This window comes from Dasypus novemcinctus, chromosome 11 (genome assembly GCF_030445035.2).
Source record: "Dasypus novemcinctus isolate mDasNov1 chromosome 11, mDasNov1.1.hap2, whole genome shotgun sequence".
In the NCBI taxonomy this organism is placed as follows: Eukaryota; Metazoa; Chordata; class Mammalia; order Cingulata; family Dasypodidae; genus Dasypus; species Dasypus novemcinctus.
Genome location: NC_080683.1, coordinates 85,093,324 through 85,108,793, shown reverse-complemented (window position 1 = coordinate 85,108,793; position 15,470 = coordinate 85,093,324). Strand labels below are relative to the sequence as shown.

Genomic DNA, 15,470 nt, shown 5'->3' with positions numbered 1-15,470 from the left:
AGAAGGCAGATCTGCATGGTTAATGTCAACATAGACCTGAGGTAGGCAGATCCAGCAGATGCTGGGGCACAAGACAGGTTCTCTGATTTGCCTGATCTGAGAACAGGCAGCTACCTCCCCTTGGTCCTAGAGGAGAGGTTGCTGAGGGCACTAAGAAGGAGCAATAGGGGCCCGACAGATCTGGTGCTGCCTGGTTGCTTCTCCTATTTGAAGAAGACTTTCTGACACTGGTGACCTCACTGGCAGGTTAACGTCATCAAAGGTCTCCTTACCTTTATAAAGGAAATCCAGTTGGCTCTCTTTCTCAGGGTTATATCAGGTCCTGCCAAACCTAAACTCTCAGTTTGAGCTATCCTAGCATCATAGTCTGGAAATGTCTGCATCCTCTGTTGCTCCTTGAAGATGCTTTGAAATTTCTGAGAAACCTAAACAGGATTAAGAAGGGAAAAGTGGGACTCAGAAAAAAAGTCTCAGATTGTAAGTAATTTTCAAAAGAGCTACTGATTGCCTTTGAGTCAAACTAATTCATAAAATATGACTGTGTGATGGTAATAGGACCTTAAATGTATATACCTGTAGGGCACATGCACTCAATCAGTTCATTATCATAATTGTGTGTGTGTTGTATGTCCTAAATATCTGTTCCAAAGACTGGAAATATATGTAATATGGTTAATTTTATATTATGGGAAATTTGCTTTGATAAAATAAAAACACAAAAAACTTCTTTCAGGTATCTAAACTCACCTCCAGACAGAGGCTACAAGTGCTTCTTGCAAAACAATTTACTACTGTCAAAATGCTGAATATGTCCTCTTTTCTTCTCCAGAGTGGGCTCATGCCTACCGGGCCTACTGAGTCAGTCATTGCATCTTCAACATTGCACTGACCATACTGTATCACAATTGCCTCATTATATGGTGAGCTTCTGAGGGCACAGACTATGATTCTCAAGTACCTTCCGTAATGCTGGCCTAAACAAAGGTTTCTGGAGTGAGTGAGTGGAATTTGTGCAGGTTGGGTTCCTTGACATTTAATGCTGGTATCTCCAGGGCTGTGCTGTCCAATACGGTAGCCCCTACTCACACATGACTGCTTATAATTTAAAGTTGAATTGATTAAAATGAAAATTAAATTTGAAATTTTGTTCCTCAGTTGCACTAGCCACATTTCAAGTGCTCAATAGCCACATGGAACTAGTGGTTACCATATTGGACTGCTCAGATACAGAATATTTCAATCATTGCAGAAAGTTCAATGGAACCACTGCTCTAATGCTGGGTCAGATAGTAAATATTATAGTAAATATTTTAGGTTTTGTAGACCATATGGTCTCTGGTGCAACTACTCACTTCTGCCAAGCAAAAGCAGCCACAGACAATACATAAATGAATGGGTCTCTAAGTAAAACACTTTAATAATAGTAATAATAATAATAATAATAAACAGGTAGCTGGCTGTAGGCTGTAGATTGCTGACCCTACTCTAAAACATTAGATTACTAGGATAAGCAATACTTTTCCTACACACACACACACACACACACACAAATGATTTTAATGTGACTGTTTATGTTGGGAATACAATTAACATTTCACAGAATACTGTTATAAGAAAATAAGAAGTGGAAACTATCACTAAATAAAGGAGACAAGCTGATCACTGCAGTCTGGGAATAAGGCTGCTTTGTCGGCATGCTTGGTCAGTGTCATGTTCTTTGGTTTATAATTGACGATAGTCTACTGTGCTATCATTTATTTTTATTTATTTTGGATCTTTGCAAACACTATCTTCTCCAATTCTGTGTTTTGTCTATTATTTGTAATACTTGGTGAAAACGAGGATAAGGATACTCCCATAGAAGCATTCTGCTGAAGACTCTGCTGCAGGTGAAGTAAGAAGAAAGGCCTTTATTTTTAGGAGAAAGCTAAACACTATCATCTTCAAAGAAACCAGAGGACTTGTGATACCATTGGTTCCAGTGAGCTTAAAAGAGTCTATGTTTTATAGAAATAATCCTGGTAAAACAATGCTGTAACCTATGTAAATGCAAGGGAAGCTTCAAGGTCAAGGAGACAGTGGCTCCCCTTTTTTTTTTTTTAGGTACTGGGGCCTGGGGATTGAACTAAGGACCTTGACTGTGGGAAACTGGTGCCTGCTGAGCCACATCAGCTTCCGAGAGTTGCTTTTTTTTTTTCATTTATTTTACTTGTTGTTTGTTTTTGCTTTTTCAGGAGGCACTGGGAACCAAACCTCAGACTTCCCACGTGGAAGGCAGGCACGGAACCACCTGGGCCATATTTGCTCCCAGTGGCTTCTTCTTACATGAAGATCCTTTAGAAATACTCAGATTTAATTTTTTACTTGTTTAGATCAATTAATTTTTATCTTGCAATGAGAGCTCAAAAAATACCTTTATTGTTGAAACTCTTGTTGATAAAAAACAACTGTTATAAGTCTGTTAACTACCTATTATTCTCTTTTTTCCTTTGAAACAACTTTTTAAAAATAACATGGCTTTTGTTAGTATTAGTTTTTTTAAAAAAAGGAAGTGCAACACTGTATTATAGCAGTGTTGCAGAGAACTGCATGACTTTAAATATCATTACACAATGTACACTCTATTGAATGTAAAGCATTTTGCCAATTAAAAGAGCTATACTGCATTCTGAGAACCTGAGAGCTTTAGACACTTGACTACATTTACATCATCTAATATGGACTGTAACTTACTTGTTCTTTAAATTCTCTAAGAAAATAAATCCTACCATCCCTCTGAGTTCGATATTCCAGGATGCAGTGACTCATATGAAAAGGAAGTTCTTCCTAATTGCTAATCTAAATCCCTTCTATGACTATTGTTTTTTCACTCTAGAAGCAGCTGTTGGCAGCACAAATAGCCAGCGTTGTGGCAAATACTAGTGTTTTCTTTCATGAACATCTATACTTGTATTAAGTACAGTACCAAGGAAAAGAGTTCCATCTCCTTAGCAGAGTCCTTTAGCTCCTCCACGTCATATGGGATGCTGAAATGGGATAGCAGGAACTTGAGCTGAGGTTTTAGTTCCCCTGTTTTTGCTGTGTGTTGGGGCAGGGTGGATGCAGCTTCTGTTCTCATTGGCCCTGAAAAAATGCAAAATCAAATGCCTTAAGACCAATGAAAACCAGTCAGGGAGACAAAACAGAGAGGTCCTTTGAAATAACACATGCAGGACCTCCTCTGCTGATTGGAGAAACATTCTGCTTCTTGCCCAACCTTCTCTGCCACAATTTACTCTGCCTCACACTTGGGCAGGCATATATAAGAAATCCTTGGTAGTATACCAAGTGCTTTCTCTGGCACTACCAATGACCACTCACCTCAGCCTTTAGGAGAAATCCATTAGGCCCTTTGGAGGATGACTTAGTGAAAGCAGAACTACCTATAGTCCTTTGTGGTAAACAAAGAGTATGAATTATAAATTAACCAATAAGTTAGAAGAAAATTAGAACCTTCAGCTACCTTTGCCTGGCTAATCCTACTCCTAGTTTGGACTCCCCACTTCTGAAAAGCCTTCTCAGACGCCCCATAACTGGATTGGCTGTCTTTCCCAGGAGCTCATGACACCCTACACATATGCCCAAGTAAGTATGTCACTCAGAGTCACTTGAGCAGTTTCCTTAGTCATCCGTAACACAAGATAAGGGCAGGAAGACTGTATTAAATTGATTTAGTGAAGAAATTCTTCTACAATCATGAATTATTGAAACAGGAAGGGACCTTAGAGATCACTTAATCCGAAAGGGTTACTTTAGAGATGAGTAAATTGAGATCTGAGGAGATGAAATGACCTAAATATGCAGGTCCACTGTAAGGCCACCAAAGAAACAAGTCTAGAACCCAGTACTCCTGAGTTCAAATCCATTGCCTTTTTCCTTTCTCTTAGTCGGCTAGTTATAAAGATGGAAATAAAAATGCCTAAAAGAAGTGTTTGCTATTTTTTACTTCAGAACATATTAATTTAACACTTGTTTATTGGAAGAATATAACTCATTGTCACAGAAAAATTTCAATCAAGATCATGTAATAAAACGGCATGTGTACAAAATTACAATCGTCTTTTCCTCATATTGCCTTAGGTTAAAAAAGACTAATTTCTTACCTGAAGTGCTTGTATCTGTAGGGTCTGGAGCAGCAGAACTCTGGATGTCAGAGTCAATGTCACTGGCACAGACCATTTCATTTTCCTCACCAACCTCAAGGAGCTTATCAACTACTACATTCAGCATGTTGGAGATGGGCAAATACTGGAGAGCCTACAGAAGGGCATAACCAAAAGACCACATGCCAACTCAATTAACACAGAAGATCTAGACTGAAGTTCAGGAGCAGCACTTCATTTTAATAGAGAGGGAGGTAGGTAGAGGTGGACGTCAGCTACCTGCCCAAACATGAAGGGCTAAATCTGGAGCTGGGAGACAAAGAGCTATCATAAGTTGACCATTATAATACCATGAGACTGGGGAGAGATGTGTCAGAGGTAGACTCCACGGTGACTGACTGCATGTGCAAAAAGGATGAAGTCAAGGATGATGGCCAGCTTTCTGATGAACTCTGTGGATGGTGGTATCACTGCGTTAAGATGGAAAGGAGCAGCAAAATAAGTGGAAAATAAGAATCTTCCTAAAATGCAAATGTGAGCATGTTACTCCTTCTCTGATGCTCCTAGTCTGGGTTAGAGCCATTCCTCTGTGCCTCTCTTTACCCTGTACCTATAGTTATTCTACTTTCTTATCACATGGTATTTCAGTTGACTATTTACTTATCCATCTTCCTATCAACGTGGGACTCAGTTTCTTTCCACCAAAGAACATATCTTTGCTGCATGGCCCTGGACAAGTACCTGGCACATGTTAGACCCTCATTAAATATTGCTGAATAAAAATATTGGAAGTTGGAAAGCATAAATCCTGAACAAGATATTAAAACATGAACTTACATAGTAAATATGAAATAGTCCAAAAGACATCTTTGAGAAAGCTAAATTAATGAAGTGATTTCATTAGAACAAGGTAAAGCTCATCTTAAAAGGTCTCAAAGATAAAGCCAGTGACTTGTTACTGTTCCTAACATTTGTTGGGCAGGTGGAGTCCAGAAACAATGACAATCCAAAACTCCATGACGGTGTGAGAAAGCAGTGTGCTGACTGTTCCTGGGAGGGCACCATGTATTCACTTAAACACTTTTCGCATGCTGTTCCTACCTGTAGGTACTGGTGAATGGTCCTGAGGGAGTGTAGGTGACACACTAACCACTTTGTGTAAATAGTCACATCTTCCAGTGTCACTAAGTTAGGAGGAATGTTTTTTCCCATAAGGAAGTTTTCGCGTGCAACAGACAATCTTTCAGCTCTCTGAACTGCATCGTTGTACTCCTGCATAATATAGCCAACTTGTTTCTGTTTAAGAGAGAGAAACAGACAGAACTTAGTTATTTGCTAGGGTTGTTTTCATATGTCATTTGCTCCCAAGCATTAGGCAATGCTGTTTGAGGGCCAAATAAGGGTCTCTTGGAATCCCAATGTTCTATATTCTGAATTTGACTGATAAGGGCAGAGTCAATTCTTAGGACTTGGAAAGAGAGAGATTCCAGAAAAGAGTCACTATGTAAGGACGCCTGGTAAACGGAATCTGCTTCTGAGCTTTTTAGCTATAGCAGAGGAGGCCAGGTCTATGGAGAAAAATGCATTTCCTATCATACAAAACTTCCTTCACAGCTCATTGAGGCACGCAGGTGCACCCATTAGTTCCTTTCCAATCTTTAGTCATGGACTAAAAAATTGACAAGCTTGTTGACCATTCTGTTTCATGATAAAAAGTAGTCCACAGGTGTTCCTGTTCATGGGTTTCCTACCTTGTAAAGAGGATAAAGCTGCTCCATGATCTTACTGTGCTGGCAAAACCTCTTCCACCTAAGCATGTGTAAATATTTACTCTGGACCAGCTGGGTAATTCTCTCCTTATAATACTTTAATAAAAACAATAAAAATTAACACTTAGCTGAGTACCATTATAGTTGGAAGACCAAATTGTTTTATTAACACCAACAGTAGGTAAATCAGTCTCTGGTTGTTTCAGAAAGATAGATTTTTCTATATAAAAACCATAAGTTTAGAAGTCTGTCACAAGATACCATTCAATTTTAAAGAAAGCATGTTGGCATTTCTAAATCTTCATGCTTCATTGCCAAGTCAACAGACTGCAGGCTAATGTATCAATTACTGAACAATTTTAGCAGTGACATACAATAAAAGTCTTTAAAAGTGTCTAAAGATGAGCTGAAAATTTTGTCTAAAAAAACTGAAGTTATGAGTCTTAAATACAAAGTAAATTATAGATATGCATATAGAGGTTAACCTTAGGCCAGACATTTTATTTATACTTAAAAATATTCAAATAAGCCAATATTTTTAAAATGCTGTCTTTCTGATAATAAAAATAATACTGGTTGTCATGGAATAACTACGGTCATACTTTCCCTTATATTATAAACAATTAGAAAATTGGACTAAATATATAAAGCAATGTTTTCTGCTATTGGACAATAGGCAATGCTGGATTGTGCTCTCTGAGAAAAGGAAAACAGATGAAGTGAGCCCTGTGATAATCCTGGTTTTCATTAATTGAGGGGAGAGAACTTGAAATTTAGGAAGGCTAGATCAACTGGAATTTGCACAGCAGAGTACTGCAGAGGAGGGAGCTAGGCAGAGAAAGGGCTCCAGAAATCTGAAGCAAGTGTTGTCGTTTGAGTGTCTTACTGAATACTAAGCCATGCATGTAAAGGGTAAAATTCCACAAGTCTGTGCAAAGAATAACTTACTAAGAAATTGTAAGCTGAATAGTTCTCAGAGTTTATACAGGCTTAGGACATGTCTGAGTTCCAATTAGCTAGACTGAAGAATACCTAGGGCATTCAGTGGAGACACCAGAGGAGTCACATTTTAGTAGTAAGGATAAACTACCCCTAGTGTACACATTTTTCTAGACTGGCTCAAACAAAGCTTAAAAGAAAGCTTTGGGCCTAGTGAAAATGGACAGACCATAATGCCAGACCCTTGATATTGATGGTTGTACTTAAGAAACTGTACTTGTGAAATTGAAACTTAGCCTTATATATTGCCTAAGAATTGCCTTCTGAAAGCCTCCTTGTTGCTCAAATGTGGCCTCTCTCTAAGTCTAGCTCAGCTTATAAAGGCACTACTTTCCCTGCGTCCCTCCTCAAGGGACATGACTGCCAGAGATGAGCCCCCCTGGCACCAAGGGATTATTACCAAGTGCCAACTAGTGTTCCATTTGGGAAAAAAAAACCTTGACTTAAAGGGGTAAATATTAAATACAGATGAGTTTTTGTGGCAAAGAGATTTCAAAGTGAGTTGGGAGTTCATTCCAGAGATTATGCTCATGCATATCTCAGCAGGATCTCATTGACTGCCACAGTTAACAGTGCCTTAAACAACAGGAGTCCTGAGGGTTCTAGAGATATCTAGACACTATAGGAAAAGCAGAAAATCTTAGGAATTTGGCACACTGTCGGTGTGCCTTACTTTGGAATAATGCTCCCCAATATAAGAGAGTTAGACTTATTTATAATTTCCCTACACATGACTCTTCCTTTCTTTGAACCTATATTTAGCACTATATTCATTAAATATATGTCCCAGAGACTTAAATCTTCAGTCTGTTCCTATGCCTGTTGAGTCCTGAATCTCAGCAGAATTGCAATACCTACTCTCCAGTTCATTGGACTCACCCAGGACAACTAATAAAAGGATGGTGATGGACAACAACCATCCCAAAAAACAGAATATCTGCAATGGCAAGCAAGACAGTTTCATCCATCTACACCATGGGATCTAAGCCCCCTCTCAATCAGAAACAGAGTGGGCATAACCATGCCAAAATCCTTAAGATTGAGGAGTGGACAAACATAAGGGGAGATATAACTATGATCTAAAGTAGATTTATTATTATTTTAGCAATGGAAGAATTTGCAACATTGATATAAAGGCAGTGGTCACCAGAGGTTCTGAAGGGGATGGGGAGAAGAAAGAATTCATGCAACATGAGGCATTTTTGGGATACTGGAATTGTCCTGCATGACATATCAATGATGGACACAGACCTCTATACATTCTGTCAAAATCTATAAAATTGTGTGGTGCAAAGTGTAAATCATAATATAAACTATAGACCATGGTTAGTAACAATGCTTCAATATGTGTTCATTAATTGTTAACAAATGTACCACACTAATGAAAGATGTTATTAAAAGGGAAAAGTGGGGGAAGGGTGGGGTGGGGTATATGGGAATCCCCTATACATATATATGTATTTTTTAAGATTTATTTTAATTTATTTAATCCCCCCTCCCTTGTCACTTGCACTTGGTGTCTGCTCTCTGTGTCCATTCACCTGCATTTTGTGTCTGCTTGTCTTCTTATCTTTTCTTTAGGAGGCACCAGGAACCAATCCTTGGACCTTCTGATATGAGAGAGATGCACTCAATTGCCTGAGCCACCTCAGCTCCCTGGTTTGTGTATTTCATTGTCTTTTCCTCTGTGTCTCTTTTTTGTTTCATCATCTTGTTGCATCAGTTCTCCATGTGGGCCATCTCTCCATGCAGGCCAACTTTGCCACACAAGCCAGCTTGCTGTGTGGGCTAGTTCATCTTCACCAGAAGGCCCCAGGAACTAATCCTAGGACTCTTCATATGGTAGATAGGAGCCCAATTGCTTGAGCCACATCTGCTTCCCTCCCCTATATATTTTTTTTCCTTCCCACCCCCCTCCTGCCCTGCTGTTTTTTGCTGTCTTTGTCTATTTGCTGTGTGATCTTTTGTGTCTATTTCTTTTCATCTTCTCTTCTTGTTTTTCTCCTCTAGGATTCACTGGAATTTGATCCTATCACTTGTACCACCTCAGTTCCTGGTTTCTGTTGTGCCTCACCTTGACTCTCCCCTTCATCCTTCTTTTGTTGTTTCATCATCTTGCTGCATGACTCACTTGCATGGGCACTGGCTCACTGCATGGGCACTTGGCTTATCATGCAGGCACTGGATCACTGTGCAAGCATCCCTTTTTATTTATTTTTTACCAGGAGGCCCCAGGGATCAAACCCAGGTCCTCCCATATGGTAGGCAGAAGCCCAATCACTTGAGCCACATCCACTTCCCACCTCTATATTTTTGATGTTACATTTATGTAATCTAAAGCTTCTTTAAAAAGAAAAAAGAAAAAACAAAAAACCAAGCCTTGAAAGGATCAAGCTGACCTGCAAGTAACTTAACTTCCTGCCTGAATAAAGTCTAATAATCTTTAAAGGAAGAAAAAAATAAAATTTAAAATATCCAGCACTCAATAATGTAACATTCACAATACCCAGCATTAAACAAAAATTAGTAGGGAGGTGGATGAGGTACAAGTGATAGAGCTTCCACCTGCCATATGGGAGGACCTAGATTCGATCCCTGGAGCCTCCTGGTGAAAAAGAAGAGGAGAGGGCATGCCCACCTGGCAAAAAGGTGCCCACATGAGTGCCCATGAGTGCAAGTGCCTGCATGGTGAGCGCAAGTTCCCGTGTGGTGATCCAGGGCCCATGCAAGTGCCTACATGAGTGCCTGGGTGGTGAGTCAGTGCCTGCACAAGTGAGTCCCACAGCAAGATGGTGATGCAACAGAAGAGAGATGGGGGAGAGTCAAGGTGCAGCACAACAGAGACCAGGAACTGAGGTGGCACAATTGGCAGAGAACCTCTCTCCACATCAGGAGACTCCAGGATTGAATTCTGGTGAATCCTAGAGGAGAGAAAATGAGAAGAGAAGACAACACAGTCAGTAAAAACAGCAGGGCAGGAGGAGGGGAAGGGGGAAAATAAATAAATAAATAAATCATTTTAAAAATTACTAGACATGTAAAGAAGTAGAAAAATGTGACCCATTACCAAGAGAAAGATTAGTGAAAAGAAACAGACCCAGAAATAGCAGAGGTCTTGAAGTTAGCAAACAAGGACTTTAAAAGAGTTATTCTAAAGATGATCAGCATGCTCAAAGATTGAAAGAAAAATGTGAACATAATGAAGAGAGAAGTGCAAAATATAAAATAGAATAAAATGGGGGTGGTAGAGCATACGGGAATCCCTTATACTTTCAATGTAACTTTTCTGTAATCTAAAACCTCTTTAAAAATAGTGTTTATTTTATTTAAAAATTCATATACAAAAAAGTGAATGAAACAAACCTTCTAGAAATGGAAAATACAATATCTGAAATGAAAAATTAACTGGATGTGATTACTAGCATATTAGACATTCCAGAAGAAAAGAAAAGAACTTGAAAACAGCAATGAAGACTACACAGAAGGAAGCACCAAGGAAAATAAAAAGTTGAAAAAATTAACAGAGCCTCATTGATCTATGGAAAAATACTAAATGATTAAATTGTATAACTGGAGTCCCAGAAGGAGGGGTTAGTATAGAAAATATATTTGAAAAAATAATGGTTGAAATTTTTCAAAAACTTATGAAAAAGACAAGTCTACAATCCAAGAAGTTCAACCAAACATAAGCGTGATAAACACAAAGAAAACCTCATCAAGGCACATCATAACCAAATTACTAGAACCCATTAAGAGAAAATCTTAAAAGCAGCTAGAGAACAAAGGACATATGATATCTAGAAATGAAAACTATGAAAGTCAGAAGACAATGGCGCAACATCAGCCAAGAACTCTATATTGAACAAAAATATCTTTCTAAAATGAGGATGAAATAAAGACTTCTTTTCCCAGTAAACAAAGACCGAGAGAATTTGTTACTCTCTATAAAAAGTTTGTCACTGTCACAGACCTTCCCTACAAGAAATATTAAAGGAAGTTCTTTAGGCAGAAGGCATTCTCAACCCCAGCACTACTGACATTTGGGACCAGATAATTCTTTATTGTAGGAGGCTGTTCTGTGCTTGTAGGATGTTTTAGTAGCATCCTTGGTCTCTACCCACTAGATATCAGTAGCATCTTCCCTGCTAAATTATAGCAACCAAAAATATCTTCAAACATTACTAAATGGCCCCTGGGGGGTGGAGGGACAAAATGTCCCCTGCCTTCTTATTCCCTTTTTCTCTCTTAAGAACCACTGATACATACAAAAGGATAGTGCCAGAAATTAAAGGAAAAGAGAATACTGGATAAAGAATACTATTTGTCTTGCAAATAGAATCTCAAAACCTTTTGTTTTGTTGTGATTAATATATTATTTCATTGCTAACAGTCACTAACGTATTGGTTTGTATTTATAGGGAGGCTATAACTCATGATAGGAGTAAAGAGGAAAAAATTTAAAAATAAAAATAATACATGCTTATTATAGAAAATTTGGAAAATATATAAAATAGAAAGAGGAGGTTCATTTTCTGAGTATTCAAAGACAGTGATGATTGACATTTTGATACACAACCTTCAAAGGATTTTTCTATATATTATTTGACCATTATTAAGCTATGTGATACACACATACAATATTAGTTTTTAGTAACTAATTCCTTATGCTTAAAAATGTTTAATGGCAGAATAATTTTCTATCAAATACCATATTGTTATTTTTTTTAAAACTCTTCTATTGTTGGATACTTAGGTAATTCAAAAGTCTCACTTTTATTATAATGCCACAATAATCATCTTTATGGAAATTTTTTCTCTCAGGGTGTAAGTTATTTTCCTAATAGAGATTTCCAGAAATGTCTTCCCTAGGTCAGTCAACAGCTTTTTGAGGACTGGGACTATTATAGTCAATGTTATATTGCCCCTTAATACCAGCCAAAGGAGTATTTAGCAGAAACTCAGTCAACTGTTTAGTGACTTTAGCTAAACTGAATTTAACTGTGGCATAGCTATTTAACAAAGCACAGCATTTACACTAACCAAAACCTTATATGTGCAAACTACACATATAGAGAAAATCCTATCCTGGCCGGAGGGTACACCAGAATGCTAGATCGTTCATACATTTCTACTGAATTCCAGAATTTTTTTTTCCAAATTGCAAAATGATTCTTACCTGCAACAGAAGCAAAGGTAAGTTTTCAGGCGTGTACTCCCTTCTTAGGCAACTCTCTAGCTCCCTCTGCATGACATCTGCCTGAACAACCAGGGGCTTTGACTCAGCAACCTAAACCCCACATCGCACAGTAGGCAAACAAAAGGAAATTGGAAAATAAACCATTAGTGTTTATGACAGAAAATGACATACAGTTTCTGGTAGTTTAAAAAAATATATGATGTATATTTGAACTTTATTTTCAATGATCTTACATGGTCATTACAGTAGGACTGGCTGTGCAAGGATGATGATCATCACATTACAGATTAGGAAATCTGGTTAGTTTCACACGATATAATATCTAAGTTTTCAAATAACTAATTTTAACACCTAAAATCAAGGAACTGTAAAATTGCAAAATTTTAAAATCAGATATCTCTAAGTGGCCTTCTCTGAGTCAACATTGAGCTGAGAATCAGGGTTATTTTGTCCTTATAACCACAATTACTAACTCCAGCCATTTGTTTGCAAAGATAGATTTTTTTCTGCCAAAAGTTTTCAACAGGTTATCAAAAACTTTTTTTTCTTTCTAGTATTGAAATATTCATACCCCACTCACCTACCCACCTGTAAGGTTTTCTTTAGTGCCAGTTCCCTTTCTCTTCTAAAGTAAGAAATGTCCCTTGGTATTCGAACAGAGCTGCAGAAAGATTTATGCAAAGGAAGATGTAAAAAACCGTAATAGACCTGGACCATAGATGGGTTCTGGACCATCATGATTAATCTGTGCCTCTTCCCAACTGAATAAGTGTATTATATCATATAGGATTGTTGGGAGTGTGTAAAGATCGTATGTTTCTGTTTGGGTCCGAATCTCTCTTGTGGATACCTCAACGTTTCCTAAACCTTCCTCTCCTCCCCACACATAGTCTTTCCTTCCACCTCTGATTCAGCTCCCAACTTCCTACTCAAGGGTCCAGAGGGGCACATGCTAACGATGCTGAGAGTTTTTATTTCCCCACTGTGTATTCCCTCCAGTAACCTCACCTTTAACAAGTACTGTGCTTATCAAACCTTTTCTCACCCTAGATGCCCCATAAAACCAGTATCATATATTAAATGCTTTTCTTTTTGTGTACTTGCGGAATTACCTGGGGGTGAAAATGACCCTTAAATGTCAAACATGAAATACTCTGGAAATTATTTTAATAAAAGTTCCTGCTTCAGGAAAATTAACTAAACTATTTATCCCTAGGGAAAAACATTCAGAGTAGAAGTACTGTTTAAGCAGACGTATGGGTTCCTGTTCAAGCCTAGTCATGAGGGACTTGTTTTTACCATGGGCTCGGAGATAAGACATGTACAGCATTGCTGGGTGGCCCTGGTGGAAAGGGGCCAGGCCAGAGTTGGGAAGAAAGGTGCTCTCTCCATTTGGTATAAAACGCACCCCGAGGTTTGGCAACTTTGTGAACATCAGGGGACAGCAAGCCTGGCACAGACGTCACTTTCTCAAGATGGAACTTTGCGGACACTGACTAGGGGGCCATATTAGGTAGTTCTGGAACACATGTGAGAGACCACCTAGAGAATTTGAGGCAATTGTAGCCAGTAAAATTTAGTTTAATATTGTTCACATGACCCTATCAGTCCCCATGAATAAGTTCTAAAGGAAGATGAAAATGTACTGTTAGCCCGTGTAGTTGCCAGAAATTCCACGCACTAGTGGAATTTCATCACCCAGACTGATAGCCAGGAGATCCATCAGCCATTTACACTTAAGCAAGTCATTTAACCACTTTGTGTCAAGTTTTCCCATCTGAAGTTAGAGATAACGCCTCTCTTATCTCCTCGCATCTTGGCTTTGACCAAAAATAAAATGAGGCAAGCCCTGAAAGGGCCTTGAGGGGAAAAGTATTAATAAAATATATAATTTCTGGGATTACTGGATACCTGGATCCTGACTGCAGATTCAAGGAAGTAGAGAAGCAGTAACCAGAATGGGGAATAGCTCTTACACTCGCAACTATGGAGCAGAAGTAACCCACACCTCCCCTGCCCTCTTCTATTTCTTTGGCATGCTGGGATATTAGGTCAGGTCATAGGCTTAACTGCCCCAACCCTCTCTCACTCAGATTATGTCATTCCTCTCAGTTAGCCTCAAAGTGTCTATAAACGACCTAAAAGAGGATGTTGGAATAGGATGTATGTACATCAACCCAAAGCAGATTAGTTCATTTGTTCACCAAGTATTATTTATTCAACATACAACTCGTTCTTTTATTCATTCAGCAGGTGTTTATGAAACACTTAACTACTACTAAGTCCTGGGCTTGTGGGATAAAATGAGGGAAAGAATACAAAAAGGAAAAAAGAAAGAAAGATGACTAAGGCACAGCCACCTTCCAGTTTTCAATAGATTTTTTACAGTCTAATGGGGAATGATATTGCTAAAATGATACCAGTGGTGGGCATTTTCCATTTTCTTTTGAACTCCAGAACCTAGCACAGCAAACAGAAGCTCAATAAGTATCTGCTGCATTAATATTTCTATTCTTTCAGGTGCAGTGTTTGGTAGTTTGGCAGAGTAGAGAAATACAGGCATCCAGAGATTTCCCATCACTCTGTTCTAAAACTGAACTCCAGGAAGACTTCCTCATTATAACATCCAGTGGGGAGCCACCTGCCTGAGGTGCTACCATTTAAATAGTAATAATACCAACATCTGATCTCTGCATAATATTTTCAAGTGTTTGAAATACTTTAACATGCATGATCTCATTTGAGCCTTACAACCATATAAAGTAGGCAAGTCACATGTTTTTAACTTTGCGTTCCAAATAAAAGAGACCAAAGTTTAGAGAAATTGAGTTGCACGATTCTGTGATCTTTCCAGTTCCTTACACAATCCTTGATCTGCTTCACGCACACAAGGGCTTTAAATACTGAATTGTAAAGAACAATGTCTTAGTTTCCCACCTGTAAAACAAATAACACACAATGGGTTGGCTTAAACAACAGGAATTTATGGGCTCACAGTTTCAGAGGCTAGAAGGCTTCCTTCCTCCAGAGTCAGTGTCTTCCACCTGGCTGACAATCTTTGGAGTTCCTTGGCTTTTAAATACACATGGTGGCATCTTCTTTCTTTTATGGGTTCTAAGCTTTCACTTCCAGCTTCTGGCTACTCCCAGTAGCTTCTCCTTCCATATCCAATTTCCTTTGCTTGTAAGGACTTAGCCATATTAGATTAAGGCCTACTCTCACTCAGTTTGGGCATACCTTAACTAATAACTCTTCAAAGATCCTGTTCACAAATGGGTTCACACTCACAGGACTATGGTTTGGGAATTGTATGTAAATCATGATTTTTATATATTGTAAATATTATGAGATAAAAAAAATAAA

The 15,470-nt window shown here is 38.5% G+C and overlaps 1 protein-coding gene across 4 annotated transcripts in view; it reads right to left on the bottom strand.

The window, feature by feature from the left end:
- LOC101426333 (uncharacterized) overlaps positions 1–15,470 on the bottom strand; it is a 166,541-nt gene that overhangs the window by 123,067 nt on the left and 28,004 nt on the right. For 3 of the 4 annotated variants that reach the window (XM_058307234.2, XM_012528997.4, XM_058307236.2), the window contains exons 3-9: positions 12,696–12,768; positions 12,087–12,197; positions 5,894–6,007; positions 5,244–5,438; positions 4,143–4,296; positions 2,966–3,123; positions 273–425 (exon numbers count right to left, since the gene is read on the bottom strand). In XM_058307234.2, coding sequence (XP_058163217.1) covers positions 273–425; positions 2,966–3,123; positions 4,143–4,296; positions 5,244–5,438; positions 5,894–6,007; positions 12,087–12,197; positions 12,696–12,768 — 958 coding nt within the window. The remainder of the gene's footprint in view (positions 1–272; positions 426–2,965; positions 3,124–4,142; positions 4,297–5,243; positions 5,439–5,893; positions 6,008–12,086; positions 12,198–12,695; positions 12,769–15,470) is intronic. The other variant, XM_058307237.2, reaches the window with a different exon arrangement.